The sequence below is a fragment of the Pungitius pungitius genome, chromosome 2 (genome assembly GCF_949316345.1).
Source record: "Pungitius pungitius chromosome 2, fPunPun2.1, whole genome shotgun sequence".
NCBI classification, from domain to species: domain Eukaryota; kingdom Metazoa; phylum Chordata; class Actinopteri; order Perciformes; family Gasterosteidae; genus Pungitius; species Pungitius pungitius.
This window is the reverse complement of record NC_084901.1, coordinates 9,611,513-9,634,574: the sequence shown is the minus strand read 5'-3', so window position 1 is coordinate 9,634,574 and position 23,062 is coordinate 9,611,513. Positions and strand designations below refer to the sequence as shown.

Below are 23,062 nucleotides of genomic sequence, written 5' to 3'. Positions count from 1 at the left end.
CGGACATGCTAAAGGGCTTATACTATGACCATATGCAGGTTCTGCTTTTTTCCTGGTGGTTTATTAGCTCATCGCTCTGTCTGAAATGATGTGTAACCTCCTTGGCTTGGCTTTGGCTCTGATGCTGCACTGCCAGCTGAAACATTACAGACCTTTTGCAATCTATCTGAGTGACCACAAGTGTGCTCCAGTCAACGTGTAGAACAGTGGCGGCTGGTGGATTTGTTTTTTGTTGGTAGGGCTAGTCAATCAGTACTATTCATCGTAACTATTCCCATTTACGCCGGTCCGTTGTCTGATTGTGAGGTCACGCTGATCTGGGTCCAGCTGTTTTACCTCTAGTTTCTCCGGCAAAGTTCTTCTCTGAAGAAACATCAATAAGATGGTCAAGAGAAAAGGGAAACTCAGAGTATTCCAGCAAAGGTTCCGATTACTTCTGTTTAATGTGAGGCTCTTTTTTTTTTTTTTATGAATTCACAAATCCAATATCCCGATATTGCTTTGTCATTAAGAGGCCGAGAGTATTGATGGAAACATCTGAGCACTTAGCCCTGAAGCAGCATTTATCCTCATAGCTTGTTTTATAACCCATCGGTCAAACCGTACACTCAGAAACAAACAATAGGCAAACAATTATTTGGATATATACTTTATTTTACTACAGTGATAGGTGAGAACTATTTCTAATGAAATGAATCTGTATTGGATGGTACTGTAGAGGTAGAGGGACAGACGATGCACTGCCAGAGGGGTTCCCCTGATGGGGCAGCACACAGCACGCCTGCTACTGGAAGGACGTTGATGGCTTTAATGCTGAGACAAACAAGCGCACTGAGGTCCAAACATGTGAGCTGTCCTAAAATGTCTTCAAAAAACATTTGCATCCTAACATATAAAGTTAATACAAATATTTAGACATATTTTGACGATATCTGATGATCACATGTGTTAAGTGTGGAGGTTTCGGATGAAAAAGCACATACATCAAGTGTAGGTTTGCAAACATACAATCAGTAAGAAAAAAGACAGACTTGAACCTCAATGTTATAATTTGAGCAACACAAGAACATGTTTTAGTGTGTTCACCAAAAGCTGTTTATAGCATAATAAGGCACAGAGATGTTATCAACAGTCCTTCAGCCTCCCAGTGGCAAACCGCCAAGTATACAATCCACACCAATAACGCATACGCATCTTTGCAAGACTTCCTTTCACAGATTGGACTTTTGTTCGGTCTTAAAACGCTTAAAGTAGGCAGAAATGATCCCATTGGCTTAGGGGGCAGGGATTGTAGCTTCTTGAAAAATCAGCTTTTTTCTGAATGGATACTAAAAACTCCTGATTTCAAAGACAGAAAAGAAAAGGTCTTCTGAATAAGAGACATCCAGTTTGATCACCTAATGCAGAATCAAAACAGAAATTTAAAACAAATATTTAAATGGCGAGACGTCACACTTATTCCAGGGATCTTCACTCAATAGCTGTAAAAAAAACATGCTTTCATGACTTGGCCCTGTCATAAAAGCATTTCTTACTACATACAAATGCTCCATCCGATAAACACTGAGGAAACTGAGGGACATCTGTTCCAGTCCCTTGCAGAATTTAAAGCCTTTGTATATTGCTCCCATACATCAGGAAAAAATACAACTATATAACTTATTAAAACATTTTTAGCCATAGCATTTCCTAAAGTGAAAACATAAAACATTTATTTAAATAAACACACAGCACAGAAATAATCAAAGAGGGGTCAAAGTAATTCCTATTCATTTCATTTTAACTTCAAGCCTTGTAATTGTACCCAAAGCATGGGTATGCATTATAATTCATAAGGCTTGTGGTGCAGTCAAACAAACAGATCAATTCTCTTCATTTGGGATTGAAATATTACAATTAGCCATTTGTCCTGAATAAACAAAAATAACCAAAACACATGGTATGCTTGCTTAAGTTGGAACAAATATCAAGTACAGTAAGGAGAATACGATAACATTGTGACCGAGCTCCGTATTAGCAGAGGGCAAAGTCAGGTATCTGTGACCAGGCAGCCCCCAACCTTTATGGCTAAAAAAAAAACCTTTATGGATTTAATACAGCGTCAAAAGATTTGACTGTCAAGAATTTCACAAGAAAACAGCAATTTTGTGTTAATGATCATTTTTAATTCCTCCCGTCGTGTTATGATTGTGGGAACCGCTGCTCAGCAGATTATAGTGTTTCGACTAAGCTTCTACTACTGATTAGAGAGAACAAATGATTGGAGCAAAAATAACATCTGTGGGGGAAAATATGTTGGAAGTCGATGCTACTCCCCTTAGTTTCTCTGAACCATTACAAGGTTGCGTTTAATTGTTTGTGTACCTAGCAAGTACACACCCAAAATGTATAATCATATGGACAGTACAATAAAAGTAAAAGTTACTGATGCACTTACATCCCCCATGAATAACTAAAACCTTGCTCGGACATCTTAAAAATGAATTTCTGAACCGTTGTGTGTGAGAGGAAAGGGAAGCTTGGCCTTCTTGTACAGTTTGGTCTAGGTGTCTAAGAACCAGCAGGGGGCAGTGTTATTTGGTAAAAAGTGATTGTACAGCAGCAGTCTATCCTTCCCAGTGAGAGGCGTCATGAACAGTGACATCCGATTTCAGTAGCATCTCCTTCCACTAATGAAGTGCCAGCATGATACGGTAACATTCATAAGGTTCTAATGTTAGTCATTAACTAAAGCTATAAGGAGGCTAAAGACATGGCAATATACCCTGACTAGCACATTTTCAAATGGAACCGTGAGAACAAGTGTGCAGATCCTTCAGAAATGATCTCATCTACAATAAATGTCCTCAGAATCCATCTGGTCAAACACCCCCATTTTCCAGATGGGATTTCACAGTAACAAAGCATGTGGAGTTAATGAACCAGGTGAAGACACATAGATATGAGCTCCTGCTACACAGCTGGACACCCATTTGCATTACTTAGAATACACATTTGTGTTTTTTTGTTGTTCATGACCGCTATGAAAAAATGACATTTGTTCTTGAAATGTGTTGTCTTTGTTATGGGACAGGACACGATTAGGACAATGTTTCACACCAAAGCCACAGGTTATTGATCAAAACACATTGACAGCGCGGCAGGGTGACATTTACAAAACATCTGGAATGAATAAAATGTCAGACAATATTGACATTTACAGCACAGGTTCCATTGTGTCATAAAACGCACACTCCTTTGAACGCAATACGTTTCAAAATATTGTCCTTCAATAGCATTTAGTGATTAGAAGCAACTGTAGTATTTTTCTTCATATTTCCATTCTGATGTGGATTTCAATAAGTTAGTTACAGAACAAAATCATGGAATTTCATAACTTCAACATTAAAACAGACATGTTAGGAGACCAACAGAGGACACAACACTGGTTTCTCATATTAAAGTTATTCACAGCAGAAAAGGTGGGTCACATTTACACACAAAGGTTTATCCGCTTCGTATAATATAATTCCCCATACGTACCCCTGCATTTTTCACATTACATTTAAGGCAATGTATCGCACAAGAAACACATTTCCCTGTATATCTGCATTAGAATATGAGGAATTATATTGCTAATGGGCTCTGTCTGTAGAAATGCCACTGTTATGCAGATGGTTTTTGGTCATTTATACCTTGTTAAGGCTCACAGAGGAAATTACATTCAACCACAGTTAAACTTGTTTAATCGCAGCATTTTTCTCTAATGTTGTTTGGGGCCATTTCTCTTTCAGCGTACTTACTATACGAGGGCAATATGGAACAATCAACGACGTGCAGGAAGCCTTTTATGACTTCGTTGGAAGTATTAAAGTGGGACATTTGCGCAGGTTTCGCTACACAACGTAAGAGTGCAAAGGCGGGCCGTATGATACACGGGCAACAGCATCCCCAGCTGTGAAAACATCTGTTCATTATTTTTGGAAGCGTGGATTTTATGGCACCCAAATGCCATTTTAAAACACAGTGCAATTAGGATTTTGAGCTCTTGCATGAAACATACCACCAGATGGATCAACCATTTCCTGCTGCACTGGGATTCCGAACGCTGCATTCACGCTGCGGGCAACAAAATCAACAAGTCATCAGGAGTTTTTCACATCCTGCGGAGCTGACCAACCGAGGAAAATCAGCCAAACACTTTAGGCTCAACAAACTGACGTCATCAGATTTCCGATCCTCTTTTGCTCCCCGTTGATATGATTTCAATAACGTTCCCATCGGTAAAAGCAGCCACTTTAATGTGAACGACTACTGGACATTCAGATATCCCAACAATCTTCAAAAATTGCTCATAAGTCAAGTTACCCGTGGTGTGAATGCAGTTAGGATTCAGTGTTTCTCAAAACCTCTCCAAGGAGCTGAAACCGATGACTTTCCAACAACAGGACTGACCTGTGCAGCGCTTTTCTCTTGTTGATTTAACCTTTCCTTGAGTACCAAATATTTCTTGTGTTGTGAAGAAGAGAGACCATTCCGACTGGAGCGTGGATTCAGTCTGCTGGTGCTGGTTCAGTTTGGCAGCGCGCTGATGCTGCATTCACGTCATATAGGAAGACTGACCCGGGAAGAAAGGGATGTTACTACAGCTTAAATATTGTTGTTGAACTTGTTGGGACAACGATATAACTCATATCAGCCAAAGAAATCAATTTTCTAATCATCTGTAACATCCGTGGTTTCCGCTCTCAGGTTTTGATACAAATTTCTTTTGACAGTAAATCCGATATGAGGTGAACGCGGCAAAACACATATTGAAGTACATATTACTACACTGTTTCCCATTCAGTTTTTTGACTTGGTTTCCCCATATGCATGCAATATCTTAAACATTTCTCTGTGGTTAACATTCCTGTTATAGTCGCAGCTCTTTAACAAACAACAAACAGATATTGAGCCTCGCAGCCTCCTGCAGTCGTTCCTTTGGCAGTTGCAGTTTCACAGAAGTGCAGAGGACCACAAATAGAGGCACCTCTAGGCTTGGCCTGGTTTGATCGTGGTGGAGTGTGTTGCGAGGTTGTCGCGGAGGGGAGGGTGAGCTGTTGGCTGCGCAGAGGGGTCTAGATGTTGGTTTCCCGTTGCATTGGTTCGTCGCCCTTTTCCTCCGACGCCTGCGCCTCCCCGTCGGCCGCCTTCTGACCCAGAACTTTGTCTGGATCTTCTGTCTCAGTCGGTTTGTACATCTCTGCACACTTGCGCTCACGCTCCAGGAGCCTGTAGTTAATGAAGTTCCCGATAAAGAGCCAAATGCTGGCCAGGATCACTACTGCGCCACAGCAGAAATACATGTACTTGTAGTTGTTTGTGAGATCGACCAGTTTCCCTGCAAGACAAGACATCCAATGTTAAGTATTACCACGGAGACCCATTTGAGCAAAAAGGCTCGCTGTTAATTTCATATGAAAAAGTAATCTCCTTCATAACTCCATGCAAGTACTGCAAGAAAATGTTGTTATTTCTGCATAGTTTGCAGACGGATAAGAAACAAAATCCGTTGGTACCGTTGGATAACCCTTGAAAGTACAGGCAGTGCGAACTGTGCATGAGTTTGAATGATCTACGCTCTCGCACAGACCGATCATACCTGCTAGAGGAGGACCGATGAGGACCGGGCAGCACTCCACGATGGTGGTGAGTCCCACAGCACTGGAAAACCTCTGAGGCCCAACAAGGTCCATCAGCGTTTCAAACAGCACGGAGCTGACCATGCCAAAAGCAAAGCCGAAGAACATCGCATACACCACCAGACCGGTGTAGCTTTCCACCAGTGGGCAAAGGATGTGGCACACTCCATTGTACAGCACTGCAAAGCTGAAGAAGTACTGGATGTGGGGCCGGACCCAGCGCGAGTTGGCCAGCAGCCCCATGGAGGGCCTGGCAAACATGTCGACGAAAGCCAGAACGGAGAGCAGGAAGGCAGCCGAGTACTCATCCACGCCCATGTCCTTGGCGTAGGCCGCGAGGAAGACAATGGGTGCGAAGAAGCCCAGGAACATGATGACATTGCCCGAGAGGTAAATGAGGAAGCCGCGATGCTTGAAGAGGGACAGGTCCAGGTACTTGTTGAATGTTTGCCAGGCGGTTCGCTTCTCTTTCGTGGAGGTGGTTATGGCGGCTAACTCTTCGTCCTTCTTGAGCTTGCCTTGCGGCGGCCCCAGGGGCCTCATGAGGGACCCGGCCACGCAGCAGTTCAATAGCAGGCCACCCAGGATGAGGAAGCTGCCTCTCCAGCCAAACTGGTTGAAGAGGTACTGGTTGAGAGGAGCCAGGGTGCTGAGGAACACGGGACTGCCTGCCATCGCCAGTCCGTTGGCAATGGGACGCTTCTTACAGAAGTATCTGCCTATCATAGTCAGGGCTGGCTGCAGGTTGAAGGCTAGTCCAAGTCCTATGAGTAGAGATGACAGAGGTGGACTAACGTTAAATGTGGTAACAGTTATGCATCAACTGTTAATGTGCTAATGCTGAAGAACACTAAAAATTATGGGTTTTACTTCTTGTTCCTATGAAAAGAAACTAAGTTACTGAGTACTTTTGATGTCTTTGCTTTAACAACTATCTATCAACGTGCTAGCATCATGGCTCTAAAGACTGACAGCTGGATTTATGAGCAAGTTACCGGAAAACTAATGAAGTTCTCATCAGCATCAGTAGAATTTTCCGTTAAACAGTCGTTACAAATTATTGAAAGATAAATGTTCATAAGGAAAAAGGTAAACATTATAGTTGCTTAACATCTACATGGTTATTATTGGTCAAACAGTAAGCCATCTCAATAAGTTATATCAATATTTACCAAAAGAATTATTTTCTTTTTCTACACATTTTTCCACCCCCTTTCAAATTTAATGACATAAAGGCTTCTTTATTCAACAATCTTTTTAATATAAATATTGAATTAATTTATTAACAGTTAGTTTACAATCTGTCAAAGAAACAGTACAATAAGTTACCATGGGTACCAGAATAGATGAATGAACCATAGAAACAATAGTTTTATTTTTAACCTGCTACTTAGACGTAGCGGCTCATCAAATGGAGCTAAGTGGATTTTGGTGGACTTACCACCTATGACCCCAATGCAGAGGTAAAGCTGCACCACGCTGTTACAGAAGGAAGATAGGATCATGCCAGTGGCACAGAGACAGCCGCCCATCATGACAACGGGCCTGCAGCCGTAAGTGTTGACCAGTATGCTGCTGATGGGACCTGGAGCAAAGGGAAAAGATGAGATCAACCCATGCATGTCATATGTTTACAGTAGGCAGGATAACTGAAAGTGAAAGCATAATGGTTTAACCGGGTTAGTGCTGCACGCCCGCGGGAGCCCCGCGCCTATTGATAGCAGCAACTAAGTGGTTTTCATTTTTAAAACACGCCACTCCCATCATCTCGTGCCAGATGGATTTAAAGGAAGTGACTGACAATCCGTTGTCCAAGACCGGCAGTGCGTATTCCACATTGTCTGACTAAAGAAAGCAGGTGCATCAAGTAACATTGTAGAGTTTTGAATAAGCGGAATCTCATACGTTTCACATACAAGTAAAAATACATTTTAATAATGTAAATCTGGAGTATGCAATCCTTATATTCTTATATTCCAACTGTAAAGCTGTGCCAGACACAGACAACTCGTCTTAAATGAGGTTAATTAGATTGTGCCCGAATCCCGACTTAACTTAATTATTTTAATGCCTCAATTAGAAGTAAAAACAAAAGGTCAACAGTAATATTAATGGCCAAACTGCCAGTGAATGTCCGTAGGGTTTTACAAAGCCACCCGGTTCGACAGTTTGCACTTTATTATTAGGCACATGCTTTTACTATATCGTGAGCTGAATTAGTTGGAACTGCTATAAGTTGTAATATATCAACGGCGGGGGGTCGCTTATCAGAAATCTGTGTTTAAACGACCAAATCAAAAAAAATGTTTGACCAGTCGATAATGAAGTCAATCATGACTATACTTCAGAAAAGCCCAAACCTTTCCTATGTCTATTTACTGGAGTGACTCGATTTTGTGAATTTTTGAGAGAAGAGGATGACTTTACATAATATTTTAAGAAATATTTTAGCCTTTTTTCTTTCTGTTCCAATGTTTACATTTTGTCATTTGCAGTATACAGCAACATTAGATCAGTTATACACAACCAGTCAAGGTTTGGACACCCTCTCCCATTGAATTAAATGAGAAAACGTGCCCAAGCTTTTGACTAGTAGTGTATCTCTGTTACATCCAATGAATACTGTTGCCGCTCAAAGCACTTATCTACATCTTATAATTGACACAGTCCCCTAACCCTACGCTGTCTTTTATGCACGGGAGGTGTAAATCAAAAGGGAGGGTGAAAAGTAATGAAAGATGTTTCCTATTAAGATAATAATGTCATTACCAGCCAGAATATGTATCATATCTCTGCCAGGCCCAGTGCAATTTAAAAAGCCACAACGGGCTAAGCGTCATCCGACTTAATTTACTCTGCAAGAATCTTTTTTCTCGACCTTGAGGAAGGTTCCTCTCATTTGCATCCTCTGCGGTGATCATTATTCTCGGGAGTTCGGCGGGACCCGAATCGGCCCGGATGAGGAAGCCCCTGAGCCTGCACATTGCCTCCATTGAAAAAGGCTTATCATCTTCTGGCCAGGCGCGGCATGGACTTCATTTCACAGCGGACAAAACCCCGAAACTAAATATAACCACCTAGATCCCGAAAGGGAATGACACATATAGAAATGTGTCTGACCATTTTTTTATCCACGACCCTTTAATGTGAGCCGCAGAGACGAGGCTGGAACAGCTCAAGATGATGCTGGCCATCCATCACACTTCAAATGGGATAAAGTCGAGAGAAGTGGAAGCGGACTACTTTTGGAAGCGGCTCGGTGTCCAGCCAGCCCATTGCATAGATATTTGCGGGCATTGTAGGAAAAGTTTATACACATTTTTTTTTTTTTTAAGTTGACAAGGGGCTTTGGGGTGAAGTTTAGAGCTGTGTAACAGGGGGCAGCATCACTCCGGGTGATACTGACATGGTGGCCTAAAGGGTTGGAGAATATGGGCTGGTGACACAGAGCTTGCCAGTTCAGTTTTACTCGGGTTACTTCTCTCTTAAGAAAAAGACTATTTGTAGAAATCTCGAATGGGAAGTGAGCGCCGTGTCAGCGTGGGCCCTTTTCCCAGCGGAGCTGCTCAGCTGGCAGCAGATAAAACGCAAATGAGAGCAGCGAATCAAAACAGGATTATTTTTACGCTGCACTAGAAGACGGTGCAATGCCCGGTTTCAGCGAGAGGGCCAGGGCAGAGCTTCTCGCAACAAAGAGACAGCCTTCATATTACAGGTAATCGTGGGGGGCTTAAGACCTTAAAGAAATCAACACAGCCTTTTATATTTACGAATATATTTCTACATTTGTATGTTTTTGTGTGGATCGCTCCACATTTGTGTGTGGTTTCTTTGAGACTCCCCTGAAATGGCTGGATTCGCAAATGTGTTTTTTGAACCTGTAGCCAATTAGATGTTGCCCTCATTTTCAACCAATCACATCCCTTCCCCTCGCCACGAAACTTAACTTCTCATGGAAAGTTTACAGAAATTTACCAGAAACTTTACAACCCTAATGGTAATTAAACAATTGATTACATTATTTAAAAAGATTTCGCTCTTCACTACTTAATTTACATAACTCATAGACATTATTTCAATGTATTTCTGACGATGCTTTGTGAATCATTTAATCTATAGTAACTTGAAGACTGCAGAGTACATTCAGGGTCCTGAAGAGAAATAACACTTTTCTATCTCAAGAAAAGCTTTTTAGGAAAGAAGACAACATGTATATAAAAAGCCTTGGTTATGTTAAAATAATGAATAACACCTAGTATTTGCAGAAGACAAGTTTGACAATTCAAATATATACAACACACAGAACTGCTGCAAAGCTTCCCTGAATCTAAAACCCAGTTAGTAGTTTGGTTTTAACTACTTAACTACTTAACAGGTGCGAACGTCAACTGCACATTTGTGGGGGGTTATTTGGCGCCCGGCGTCTCCCTGTGTTTATGACTCACAGCGTGTAGAGCGAAGGCTCGCATTGTTTTCACGCTGCCTCGCCCAAGGTCGAGTCCCTCCTTTCTCTGTGGATTAGCGACACTGATCCAACACGGACACGCCGCCTGCAGCTTAAAGTGCGTCATCACAGAGCGCGGCTTGCAGCGCTGCCGGAGGGACGGAGTGACTGGAGCGCTGCGAAGGGGCCAGCTGACACATGCACAGCCCGGCTTTGCAAAGGACAGATAGTGATACAAATTTTGTGGCTGGAAACTGTATGCTCTCATCATCTACAAGCTTATTCAGAACCGAAAGGCCCTTGAATACAATTGTTTACAATATTAGCACACCTTTAAATACAGAATTAAGAAAAACCACTATTAAGGTTCATTGATCTTACCTCTATCGCTAAAAAAAATATGTCTGGTAAAAAAGCAGTGGTCATTGTGGAAACATGGGACAGAGTGCAGAGTTTTCAAGATTAATCTGGCCCTTGATCGTTTCGTGGAGCCACAGAAAACAGTTACTGTCGACTGTCTCCTGTGTAGAAGACTGAAACGTTTGCATGTAAACCTTAAACCTTCTGATTGTTGATTGATGGATCAACTCTATCATGGATTTCACTTCTTCTGGCTTATGAATCGGATTTGTATTCCGAGTTTGTGAAAGTTTGTACACACAAGTTTTGCACTGGACAGGAATTAGAATTAGAAGCAATTTTCTGCAAATCGGATAAATATTATTGGGTATCATTATCAGGCGGGTTCATGGTTATGACTGAGCTGTGGAAACCCCAATACACACACACAAACACACACAGCAGTCAGAAGAGAGTCGTTAAACCTTCAAACAGTGATTGCTTCATCAGCGCAAGGGGCAGAACACAAGAGCAGATGTTTTAATGAATAGCAAATGAGTCTAATCAATATGTATGAATGAGTAGCAAGAGCTAATCGCTTAGTAACTGAACATATTGATGCTGTCACCACACGATAGTGACGTGCAGTCATTGCCAAGCTAGAGCAGCACTTGGCAATTGTTGCTGAACCGTGACTTTATTGATATACATCAATATTATGGTACTGGTTCTGACCTGGTTCTGGCTCGTTTAGTTTTCTCTCATTTCCAACGGGTTAACAGTTACAATAGAGCAAAGTGCATTTTGCTGCTTGTCATTTTTCAAAGATAGTGGCCGCAATACAGAACAAACATTTGATTGTTTAAAAGCCCATGTATTACTCAAGGGTTAGGGGAAGATAGTGGCTGAGTGGCTGCACTATAAAACGTGGGAAATGAGCTTTCCAGTGCTGCTGTGGGCCGCTACAGATGGGGACAACCCCAGCAGATCAAGTGACAGGAGGATTACAGCGTGGACAGATGGCCGCCGTGGCAACGCCAAGCAAGGCTCTGGGGCTGAAGCCAAAGAGGGAAATGCAGCAGGTGACCAGAGCAATATGGTGGAGAAATGACCTACGGGAAACGCACCCTGAGCCTTTATTCAACAAGTTAAGACCAGCTGTGACGTTTGTTCAAATTTGTTTATATTATATATATTATACAAAGCACAGATGGATTATGAATGCCATTTTTTCCCTTTATCTACAACCTTTGAACAGGTACACTATCTGTTTTTGACTCTCACGTGTTGCTTCAGTTTGGTCGAACACGCTGGGTTTTCTAGCTGTCCGGAGGCCCGTCATGTGACGGCGTGTCTGCATCTTGTGATGCAGCGCCTTCAAAATCCAGGTCACGATCTGATAACACAACCGACTTCTATCTCTACCCCTTTAGCAACAAACAAAACTGGACCTGGATTCAAGTTCTTCTGTGGAGAACAGCACCATTATCATTTTTTTAAGATGTACAAGCAAAGTTAAAACAAGCAAGAAGTTTAATCAAAAGAAAAAACTTTGATTGTTTCAAACTTGTACTCATTTGTTCATAATGGATGTTCTCGAGGGATTATTTCATTGTTCCATTGAATGTGATAATAATGCCTGGATTCCAGTAGACCCACAGTCACTGTGAACTTATTTTTGTGCTTCATAGGTTACTCGGTTACTTAATACGTACCATGATTAAAAAAGTTGTTGTTGTCAACAGCTAGCGTTAGCGCTTCTGTGTTACGCTTGCTATTGAATATTTACTGAATGCATACGTGCTTGCTTTTTAACAGTTAACATAGACTAAGAATAGGAACAATGTTAATCCTTTATTTCAGGAACATTTGTTCACTTTTACACCATGATCTGTAGGGTTCTTTTTCTCTTAATGGGTTTTCAGAGCTGAATCGGGTTGACATCCTGGATATATCCTTTTAGCGCATATTGTAGATCATTTTGTTTGCTTCTTTCGGAAATAGTTTTTTTAATATTCAAAAGGTCTGGTCATTGTTTATAAGTGAGTGCAGTTAGTGACAGTGTGGGTCATGGTAGCTGTGACAGTAACAACAGGGGTGTGGCTCCACAAAAAACTGGTTTGATTAAAGATCAGATTTGCTCATAAAAAGAAATGAATATGTCATAACGTAATACCAACCAACCAATGACTCACCTGCAGCATACATGACCGCTAGCATGATGGAGGAGATCCATGCGATCTGACTGTAGGAACAGTCAAAGATGATCTGGATGTCTTTGAAGTAGACGGTGATGGCCTTGGGGAAAGCGTACGAGAAGCCTATGGAGATGAAAGACGCCAGCACCACGGCCCACCCCCAGCCGCCGTCTGGCGGAGGCACGGCGGGGGAACTGGTGGACGGGGGCGGCATCACTGGCCCACCACCAACGCTGACTATTCACTGCAACGACAGAAAGGGGAAGGGAAAGAGGAACATTTGTCTCGTCCTCGTGGGAACATGTCACACATCGTTACCAACAATACGTATGTATCCGATCCCCAGGTTCATGTTGACAGTACACAAACATTGAGGCTGAGGGATTAGTTAGGTGGTCAATAAATATGTGCCTTCATTTAGATAAGCTGCCAGCGGTAATATGACACCAGAGAGGCAAGGAAACACCACAGGTCCACATCCTGCACAGTAATAATTAAGGCTTTCAGAGGGCGTGCATTCACTTCACCTGAATGGAGCAGCCCCACCCAGCATTGACCTTGAAGTCATGGAAACTAGACAAAAGGCTGTGAACGGAGGAAGGCGTCTCAGCCCAGGTGTTGCTGTGCACAATGCAAACAAACCCTGACTCCACATTAAAAGACAAATGTCCACATCCACACTTCGAAGTTTGTTTTCTTTACAAAGCGCCTTTCAAGGAGAAACACACCACACATCATAGTAGAACACGAGTAGCTGCTGTGTCTTGGCTCTCTCTAACCGCATTAGCTCCACCTTGCTAATCGGCCAGGAATAACCTACAGCTGTGTCATAGTTCATACTGAGGACGTGGTTACGCTTGTCTCTTTAATGCCAGTGTTGTGATCCGATGCACCATGTACCTACTATTTGCAATAGCTAATTGTAGCAAAAGAGAGAAATTAAAGGAGGCATTCACCGGTTTTACACGTCAGGCTTAATTACTTTTTATGGTTATACTACTCACTTAACAAATACATGAAAAGCTCCCCTTTTTAACCTGAATCTATAAGTCAGGAAATCGCAATCTCTATTGAATACATTTGGAAAAATCTTCTTTATTTGTATTCAGTCTGTGCGTCTTTTATCCAAATAAAGTGATGTAATAAAAATACCAAAATAATGGTGTCCTTTTAAATTACCTATTTCCAATAATATAGATCAGAATTTCTTATCCATGCAATTGTGGCTAAATTTGAAAATGCACGTTTGTCTTTGGTATGTGATATATTGGCTAGAGGTGGCCTACATTTTGTTAAAATCCACTACAGCCCAAAGAGATGTATTTAAATTGATTGTTCTTTACAAGCAATATTTCAATACTTAAGCCTATCCTCATGCTATTATATTAAACAAATAAGAATTATTTAAATCCTCACATTTCAGAAGCTGGAAACAGCAAATGTTTGCATTTTGGCATGGAAAAAGAAGACTAAAACCACTGAAAATGACGATTTTCTTTTGTGATCAACTCCAATAATCAGCTGATGGTTTCAGCTCTACTTTTTACCTCTTTAACGTTTGAACCAACTTATTATGTTAATGGACAACCATTAACATAATATAACAAAAGTGTTCAACCAGTAAAGTAGGATTACAACATGTATTTTTCAGACTAACCCCTGTATTCTCAGTGGATATCTGGTGTAAGAAAAGATTTTTGCTTTGCAATTTGCATTCGTAATTCAGCCAGGAAAATGTCTGCAGTGGCCATAAGAGCATGTTTAATCTGAATGGAAAACTAAGCCGCTTTGGTGCTACAGTTGCTGACAAACAAGAACCAACGCTATAAAATAATGTTGATGGAATTCTACATCTTACAGCAGCAAGCTTCATTGAACAACACAAAAGCCTCAATGGAAACGGACACCACAGTCTGAGTGTCTGTAAGCGACCGAATGAATACCAGCCGCCAACATCAATAAATGATGCTGCTGCAGGCAGGGTACTGGTTTATAACTTATAACGTTAACTTACATTAACTTACATTTCTAAAATAAGCTTGACATGGCAAAGCGAGCCCTTTCACATTACACGTTTGATTCATAGTAAATATAAAACAGGTGTTACTGCTTCTCTCTGAAGAAATCACTCTTATCTCTCCGTTTGGGATATATATATATATATATTTTTAAATTCCTAATAAACAAACATAATAAGTGAGTCACATGTACATTTTTATAAGAATGAACCAACAGGGGAAATAAATAGGACAAACTAATCAACATTAATGAAATTCTATTGATTAAGTCTACGAATTTAAAACAAAAACTCACTCAGCGGAACATGCTTTCGTTTGGTTGGTACTTTGATTTTGTGCTGCTGGTTGCCTAAAACACTAAATGTTGCGTTGGAGCATTGGTGTTAGTTATTATACCTGGTTTTAACTGGTTGGAATACCACCTAAAAAACTGGCTTGGTGAATGGAAATATAATTGTGTATATGCTTTGTGTTGCCCCTTTAATCAAAGTTGGAGATTATTCCTTTCCATATACTAGGTCTAATCCACACTAATCAGATTACTGGCTGTCCACAGCAGCCCTCTGGTAGCAGATACTGGTTTTGATTGATTGAACGTGACGACAATGCATGGACAAACTCATAAGCAGCTTAAGTTGATGAAGCTCAGAACAGATTGACCATAAAATAGCAGGGAGAATGGAGGACAAGGCAAACTTCCAGACAAGCTTGACAAATTTGGTTTATGATCAACCACACTAAGTATATGAGAAGTCAAACAGAGCAACGTCGTCCTTCAGTTTCTAGAATGTCAACACCTCCTTTTAGAAGCCCGGATCCACATCATGTGCCTACGTGTCCTTCACTTGACACCACGGACAGAGTAGTGACTGACGCCACACGTTGTATTAACACACAGGTGAGGACCGGTTCCAACTGAACTCCAAGGTGCCTGAAACTATCTATCAACTGCAACCAGCACTTATCCGTCAAAATGTCAGGTTAACAATGAAGCTTTGTCAACACCATCGGGAAAATTATTCTCATTTCCGACGTGAAAATGTTCTGGTGCAAATAAACCATAAGGAAATAGACTTGAGGCTTGGGGTGCAGCACACATCATGCAGACAGCGCCATTGATTCAACTAGAAGTGGATCTGTTCAGGCAAAAGCATCTGAGATGGAAGGATGCACTTCATACACCAAATGTCTATGCGGAAAAGGACCCCAATCGTATTCTGAACGCAAAGGGGTGGACTGCAACACTAGCATGGTAAAGAACAAAGAATTATGGTGGAATAATCTCCTTAAGGAATTGCTTAATGGCCAAAAACCATTATTCATCAAAAGCAACTAGCTTAAGGTCAGGTCTTAAAGGAACACGTTGGAAGATTTAGTGGCATCTATTGCTATGTTGCAGATTGCAACCAACTAATTACAACTTTGTATACCCTTCCCTTTAGGTGAGAGTAGCCAGACAAGGAGTTCAGATCAACCAACAGTGCGTGGGGTGTGTCTGTCTGTGTGTGTGTGTGTGTGTGTGTGTGTCTGTGTGTGTGTGTTAATGCAGAGTTTCGGGACAAACCTGCACCTTCACATGACTTACAAAGCTGAAAGGCTCCGGCTATAGCCGGTGTTGAGTGTCCCCTATTCGGGGAGGCTCTTGAAACATTGTGGTCAACATGTCGCAGTCCAGAAGACCCAATCCCCAAGGGGATTTTAAGGATTTTTTGTAAGCCAAGGAAAACACGTCTCAGATGTATAGTTCTGAATATTATAATCCATTTCTGCTATTTAATCCCTGTGGTCAAAAAGACTTTCACTAAAACCCTTCTTTCTCACAGGCTTGGGGAAGATTGTCAGGCACAAAGACGCACAGTTGAAATCCCAGTGTCCAGTGTCCCCTGCTTGTACTTGAGACAAATGTTTGGCTTCACATTGTTGACGCTGCTCGAACAACAGCGCTGAGTGAGCAGCCAGGAAAAGGTAGGAGTTCAGGGACCAAAATAGGGTTTCTATAATCAAATCATCCCAACTGGCAAAAGCTAATGGGGTGTACCAGACAGCAATACATTCTTAGAGTGCATCTCGTGTTTGTGCGTCTGTCAGTGTGACCTCCGAGGACATCACTTAGTACCTTGGCAGAAGGCCTGGACTGCATTGTTTGCACCATGGAGGGACAGGGGGTCTCGGGTGTAACATGACAACAAGGGGCCACGCTGGGACCTCAGCGTTGTATTTCAGAGTAAGTTTAGGTAAAGGAGGAGGTCACGGATGGGGGTGTCAAGGAGACTTTTTGCCGTGGCCCTCGCTGGAGCCAAACGATTCCAACGATTCCGGCGTCAGCTCACAAAGACGCGCTGCAGCACTTCACACATGCTAAATGTAACACTTTGTTCACACCGGGTTTTTTCTGTTGCGCATATTCTGGCTCTAGATTGGACGTCTCTATAGAGGTCTACTCTTTGGCTTCACTGACATGAAATATTAACAAGGAATATCTTGAATAGACATAATAACAAACAACAGCATTCACAGATTTCATAAAATGATTCAGTAAGTAATTTGGCCAGGGAGTGGAATGTAAGATCTCCTAAAGGTTCCTCTTGTCGCTGTGAGTATCGTCTTCCCGAAGCAATAATTCTCAAACACGACCAAGGAAAATGATTCATTTAATAATAATAATAATAATTTCATGTGGGGATAACTTCATGTGGTAACTTCTTTTGTTATTTGAGAGCTATTTGGACATTTTCACACAAGTGTTTGATAGACTCTTTGGAGCCAGCAATTAAAACGGGAAGAAAAGAACTGCAAAGGTACCATTCAGAGGAAGTAGAACTCCTCCCCTCCATTTCCCACACTGATTAAAGCTTTCTTTTGACTTCTTAACTTCTAAGTGGACTCACTTTTTTCTACTTTCACTGATAGCGGGCCAGTGATTACTCAGTAATGGTTTCTTAATGTGGCCTTTTGTGAAGCTCTGCAGGACTCGTGCTGTAATGAAGGACGACAGAAGGTGAGCTGACTGACAGGTGCTGAGGTGGGAACAAGTCTTAATGAGAGTCCGGGAGCAAGAGGACATTCCTGCTCAGCCTGTATACGCTTTACGATATGCATCGCCGGGATTACGGGCTCCGCCTCGTAATATTTGCTGAGACCTTGAACAGCAGAAGTATTCAATGGTTCCATTTAAATGCCGTTAAGATAAAGCAGCTTCTTTAAACTCTGCCAAAAGGGAAGACGACCTCTACTGTCAGTGACAGTGAATGACCCTCACACCACACCTGCTGCCCAAACCAACGGTCATAAGACTTCGAGTTATGGCAACGCAGGATTAACTCTGAGGTAACCTTGGAGTAACTCACTTTGTTGTACAAACGGTTCATCATTAACCCGTTTCAGTCGTCTTATCGGCGTCTGGCTTCACTTCCGTGACCGCGAAGAACACACTTGCACTTGAAGCAGAGCGGCTTTCTTAAGATAAAGAAAGGATACATTTCACCAATAAGATAATAACTATAATTCAGATTCAACGTATTTGTTAATACCTTGATTAAAAAAAAAACATTCAAGTGGAATTAAACATTTCCATAAACACCTCTGGCGAGACAGAATAATCTGTTTGAGAAAAAAAAAAAGGACCCTTAAATCATCTTCACAGAAGCACACCTCTGTGGACACAATAACATGCTGGGATTCAGGCCATCAATTCCACTTTTTCCATGTGGGCTCGTCAACACTTAAACAGCCAATCCCAAGCTCCCGCTTCTCCCACACCCCTGAACACGCCATGAAGGTCACAGGCACCGGTCTCTGTTGTGTCTTTGTTTCAGCACTTTATCTCTCCTTGTTACTTTCCTGCCTCTTTCCAGTCAACTGTTGAATGAAGGCAACATTAGCAACAAAAAAAACAAAAAAACGTAGGCCGTTATGTTCTTATTTCCTTGGCTGAAATCCTCGATGATGACAGATTTACAGATGCACTTACCCTTTTACCCACTTAGCCTTTTGTAACAATAAATAATCATTATGTTCCTTTTGAGACATGACTGTAATTGCTATTATGAAAAAAATGAAGTCTGTGTCTGCCAGCTTCTATATCAGTCACTCTATTTACTTTGTGCATCTGGTATTGGTGTTAAACATGGGGTCAAATATTTAAGGAAATCTGTTGAATGTTCCATAAGTGGATTGTTGTAAAAACTTTTATTGGTGTGGATGAAAACTAAACTACATACACCTTGACAACCCAATTTGGATGTTTTTTTGGGGGGCGTGGGGTTGTTACAGGTCATCTAGTGACAGTGGAATACAATGTCTTGTTCCATATCAGGTGTTATCAGAAAACAGACTTCCCCCGGAGACCATTGAAGGAGGTTGTGGACCCATCGCACCGTGATACAAACGTTAAAAACAACAACACAGATAGAAATGCATTCATATCTGTGAGGTACACAGGAGCACAACCCTGTCAGCGTAATTCCTTATATACTACGAGAGAACAACCTCACCAGCAAAATATGGCAAAAATGTTGACCTTTAACAACCGAGTTATGAAACATGTAAAATGGAGTTTGACTCGAATGTCCTCGCCCACATGATCAGAGAGGTCACTGCTTTTGAAGGAAACATATTTTGTGGAAAAACAACCAAAGAGTGCAGGTAACCCTCAGACTGACACTACAGGCAAACAAAACATGGACAATATATTCAAAAAGATACAAACAGACCTAAAGGGGCCGATACGAGCAGCATTGTTTCCAAAATGTCCTCCTCAACAAACAAGGACGGTGGTGCAAACTGCGTATTGATCCTACAAGCTACTGTATTGTTTTTAAAGAACAGGGAAACATACTTTTTTACGAGAATTAGCTGAGAGGATTGGTATTTCTCCCATTAGCTATGAAGCTGGCATCTAGCAGGTTATCTTAGCTACAGGAAGTGACGGCACCTGTCCAGGAAATAGTCCCACACACACGCCCATCAGGCCAAGCAATGTGCTTGTGGTAAGTCTGTGAACAGGTTAAAAAAAAAGAAACATGGCTATTTGTGAGGTTAGGTGCTGGCAGGTGGACAATGTTGGCATTGTTAGAAATTATAACACAGCTTTGGCCATCCGCTTGTGGAGGATTAGGTTATAGCTATATTTCAGTTGACGATACAGTGTTGCCAATATTACAGTTAGTTCTCTGACTTAATGATCATTTTTTTCTACATTTAGTTGTAACATTGTGGCACAAACTCAAATCGTGTAGATGTTACTTTGGGCCACAGTGGCTAGGGATCAATAACTAATGGCATTAGCTGAACCCTCATAAAGATGATCGAGACACTCTTCCATAGCAAACCAGTAGTTAGGTGAATAAAAGCCTTTCATGGTGTTGAACTGTCTAAATAAATAGAGAGCAGTGATACATTGTCCAGTGGAAAACGGGGACATGAAGTTCTTCTTACAGCTCATCAGCTGACCTGGAGGGAAGTGGAGAACTCACAACTCATCCTGTCGACTTCACAAAACCCCTCTTTCTAATAATACAACTCCCTGTTTGCTGGCATTCTGAGGAAAGCTGTAAAAGTTGGATTAGGTGCTAGTAATGGATGCAACAGCAGAGCGACTCCCCAGCACTGCAGCCTAATCATATGATGCTGCTGATGCAAGGACAGGGACCGGATGAAGCCAGTTTAAATGACCACGGCCTACATGGACTAAACCGGGCGCTCCCAGTCCAAGTTGCCTTTGATTTATATTTAAAAAAAAACAGGTTTAATTGTTAGATTCATATATAATTTCCTACGGGAATTGCCGGGGCACAAACCGCGTGGAGAGGAAAACGCACACCTCCCTGCAAACTGCTCCTGAACGCATCGCAGAATGTAATCAAACGTCCACACTCACGCCGTCCGACGCTAGGCTCCTTCGCCTCGTGTATATTGTTATACGTGTATTTCTCCTCCATCGCAACCTCATCTCTGCATACCGCGGCGTCCCGAGGACACCGAAAGCCCCGGTTAAATCCTCCCGATCACCGGTAAAAAAAAAAAAATGAAGACATTAAAATATGACTTTACCTTTCGAGGTGGGATGATGACGCGCGCGCGTGTGTGTGTGTGTGCGTGCGTGCGCGCGCGTGCAGGATGCCGGCTCGGTGTGACCTTGGATCAGAGAGATGCGTGTCGCTTGTTTGAAGGCTCTTGTGTTCGAATTTCCCGAGCGAGGCGCTGGATGACGTGACGCTCCCGCGGGCTGCAGAGGGCGGCGCGCTGGCCGCGTCGTGCGTCTATTTTGGACCAGAGCGGCTCGGAAGGATCGACTCAGTTACTCGTTACTCGTTACATGCGCGCTGCCTCGGGAGTCCCGCTGGGCGGGCCTGCTGTACGGCGGTCCATGCGTCGTGTCGCGTTCAGGGTATGAAAACACCGGCTCTTCCCCTGATGGATGGATCCGTATGACTTGAAGTGCCACGGCGAATATTTTCATTCTTAGTGTGGCCAGATAGATAAAACACTTCCGCAGCTTGTCATTGAGAAACTGGAACACAAAGTAGCAATAATAATAATAATAATAATAATTAGAAGGAGCTAAATGAGTATGCATGTTACCATTGGAAATAGTTCAACAACACAACACGTAATGTAAAAGCATGAATAAAGACTATCAATCTAAATTTCAATTAAATGGTTGAAATTGTATTATTCTGAATACTGTTATTAATAATAATAATAATAACAGCAATAATTAAAAAGGATGAAGTGGTAGTTTTAATATTGAGATGAAAGATGAATTATACATTAAATTAAGCGTAAGTCTGTCAGTGGCCCTGAAAGCCTCAGAAAGGTTTCAGAATGACTTTCTGTACATTTACTTTTACTCTTTCGACATCCGATGTTCTTTGCGTGAGTAAAGCCCCTGGCATCACCAATGAAAAACTCCATCTGGGTCATTTGAGCTCAATCCCGTTGGATTAATGGGAAGGGGTCACAGTGAAGCCTTTGCATTTGATAAGAGTGACTTGTCAAATGTGAAGAGGACTTTTAAGAACACTGCACACAAAAAACAATGTGGGTCATATGAAGTTACCAATGGAACAAATCTGCTAAACTTAATTAATCAGGAAAGAGCTGTTGGCTTGTAATGAGGCTGCAATGGTACAGAAGTCCTCACTCACTATAATGATAGGAATTATTATCATTATATTTTCATTGCTAAAAACGCATCAGCAGCATAGTTGCTGAAAATAACTTCAGTTAAATGCTCTCTCTCTTCTTTCATCCTGTCAGAAATATTTGCCCTTCCCTTTTGTATAGCCTACGCAACGTGTCAACACAGAGTGATTTATTTCAAGGGAATCCTGGCACGTGGCCAAATGTCACAAAGGAAATGCATCCCACGCCATTTAAAGGTGTTACGTTGTGGAAAATGTAATACTTTTTGAATATATTGTTAGACATTCTGACCAGATATAGGATCTTATCATTTAGACTAACAATATTTCTTCTTCACAGGGTTTTACTAAATATCAGATCGACAAAAGAGAGTTGTGGAGCAACCAAAGAGGCTGAAAAGGTCCATTGATGCAGTTGCATCAGACAGGCTGATGGAATGTAGTAATCCGACAAATCGAAAAAATAACCAAATACATCAATGAACAAAGATAGAAATGGAAGATAAAGCTTCATACTGTTCCTTTACTGTTTGTTGAATAAATGGCACACATCAACAATTTACAAAAGTGTGTGAACATGCAGTGTTAGCTTTCTGTATAAAAATGGGTTAGCTGAATTTACACACGTTGATGCTATGGCAGTATGCAGCACGGTACATGAAGCATTAACATTGCACCACATACACTAGCTAGCTTCATTAAGTTAGCTTCAGCTAAGTAGCTATCTGAAAATGCTACAGTGGTGGTTTGTGTTTAGGCACCATTGTTGGATTGTATGAGGTAAAACGTTTTTTATTCATTCATATTTTTGAATTGTCTTAAAGGCCACTACATTTGGTCCATTTTGAAGCACCATGCATGGTGTTTTTTCTAAGCTAGTAGGGCTTTGTAAAAAAAAGTACAAGTGATTCTGAAGGCAGAGAGTAGCAAGGTGTCAATTCCTGGTCTGTTTTATTTTAAATTTACACAGTAAACAGTAAACACCTGTACATTCTCTTGATTACTATATTAAACCTCTATATAATAATGACATTTTTTCAACCCCATGTACAGTCTCTGCACTACTAAACATAGACCCGATGGCTACACTGCGCTTCCATATCAACAAAACCATGCACTGCTGCTGGTGGGAAACTCACATGATCCCTCACAGTTTTTATAATGTCAACGGAAAGCTCTCAGGTTGTGGATAAAAACACAAACATAAGAGCTCAGATTGTGGAAGCATGGCGCTCCCAGAGTCCAAACAGAAACT

The 23,062-nt window shown here is 41.6% G+C and overlaps 1 protein-coding gene across 2 annotated transcripts; it reads right to left on the bottom strand.

Annotated features, from left to right (window-relative positions):
• Positions 1–2,143: 2,143 nt before the first annotated feature.
• zgc:165507 (uncharacterized protein LOC561188 homolog) lies at positions 2,144–21,063 on the bottom strand. Of its 2 annotated transcripts, none has more exons than XM_037459897.2 (5): positions 20,714–21,063; positions 12,642–12,888; positions 7,105–7,248; positions 5,624–6,427; positions 2,144–5,362 (listed from the first exon to the last, which is right to left on the bottom strand). In XM_037459897.2, the coding sequence occupies exons 2-5, from the start codon at positions 12,856–12,858 to the stop codon at positions 5,100–5,102; spliced, it is 1,428 nt and encodes a 475-aa protein (XP_037315794.2). In that variant the 5' UTR covers positions 12,859–12,888; positions 20,714–21,063; the 3' UTR covers positions 2,144–5,099. The 2 variants fall into 2 exon arrangements, with proteins under 2 accessions (XP_037315794.2, XP_037315795.2); XM_037459898.2 differs by lacking the exon at positions 20,714–21,063 and adding an exon at positions 20,541–20,658.
• Positions 21,064–23,062: the final 1,999 nt, after the last annotated feature.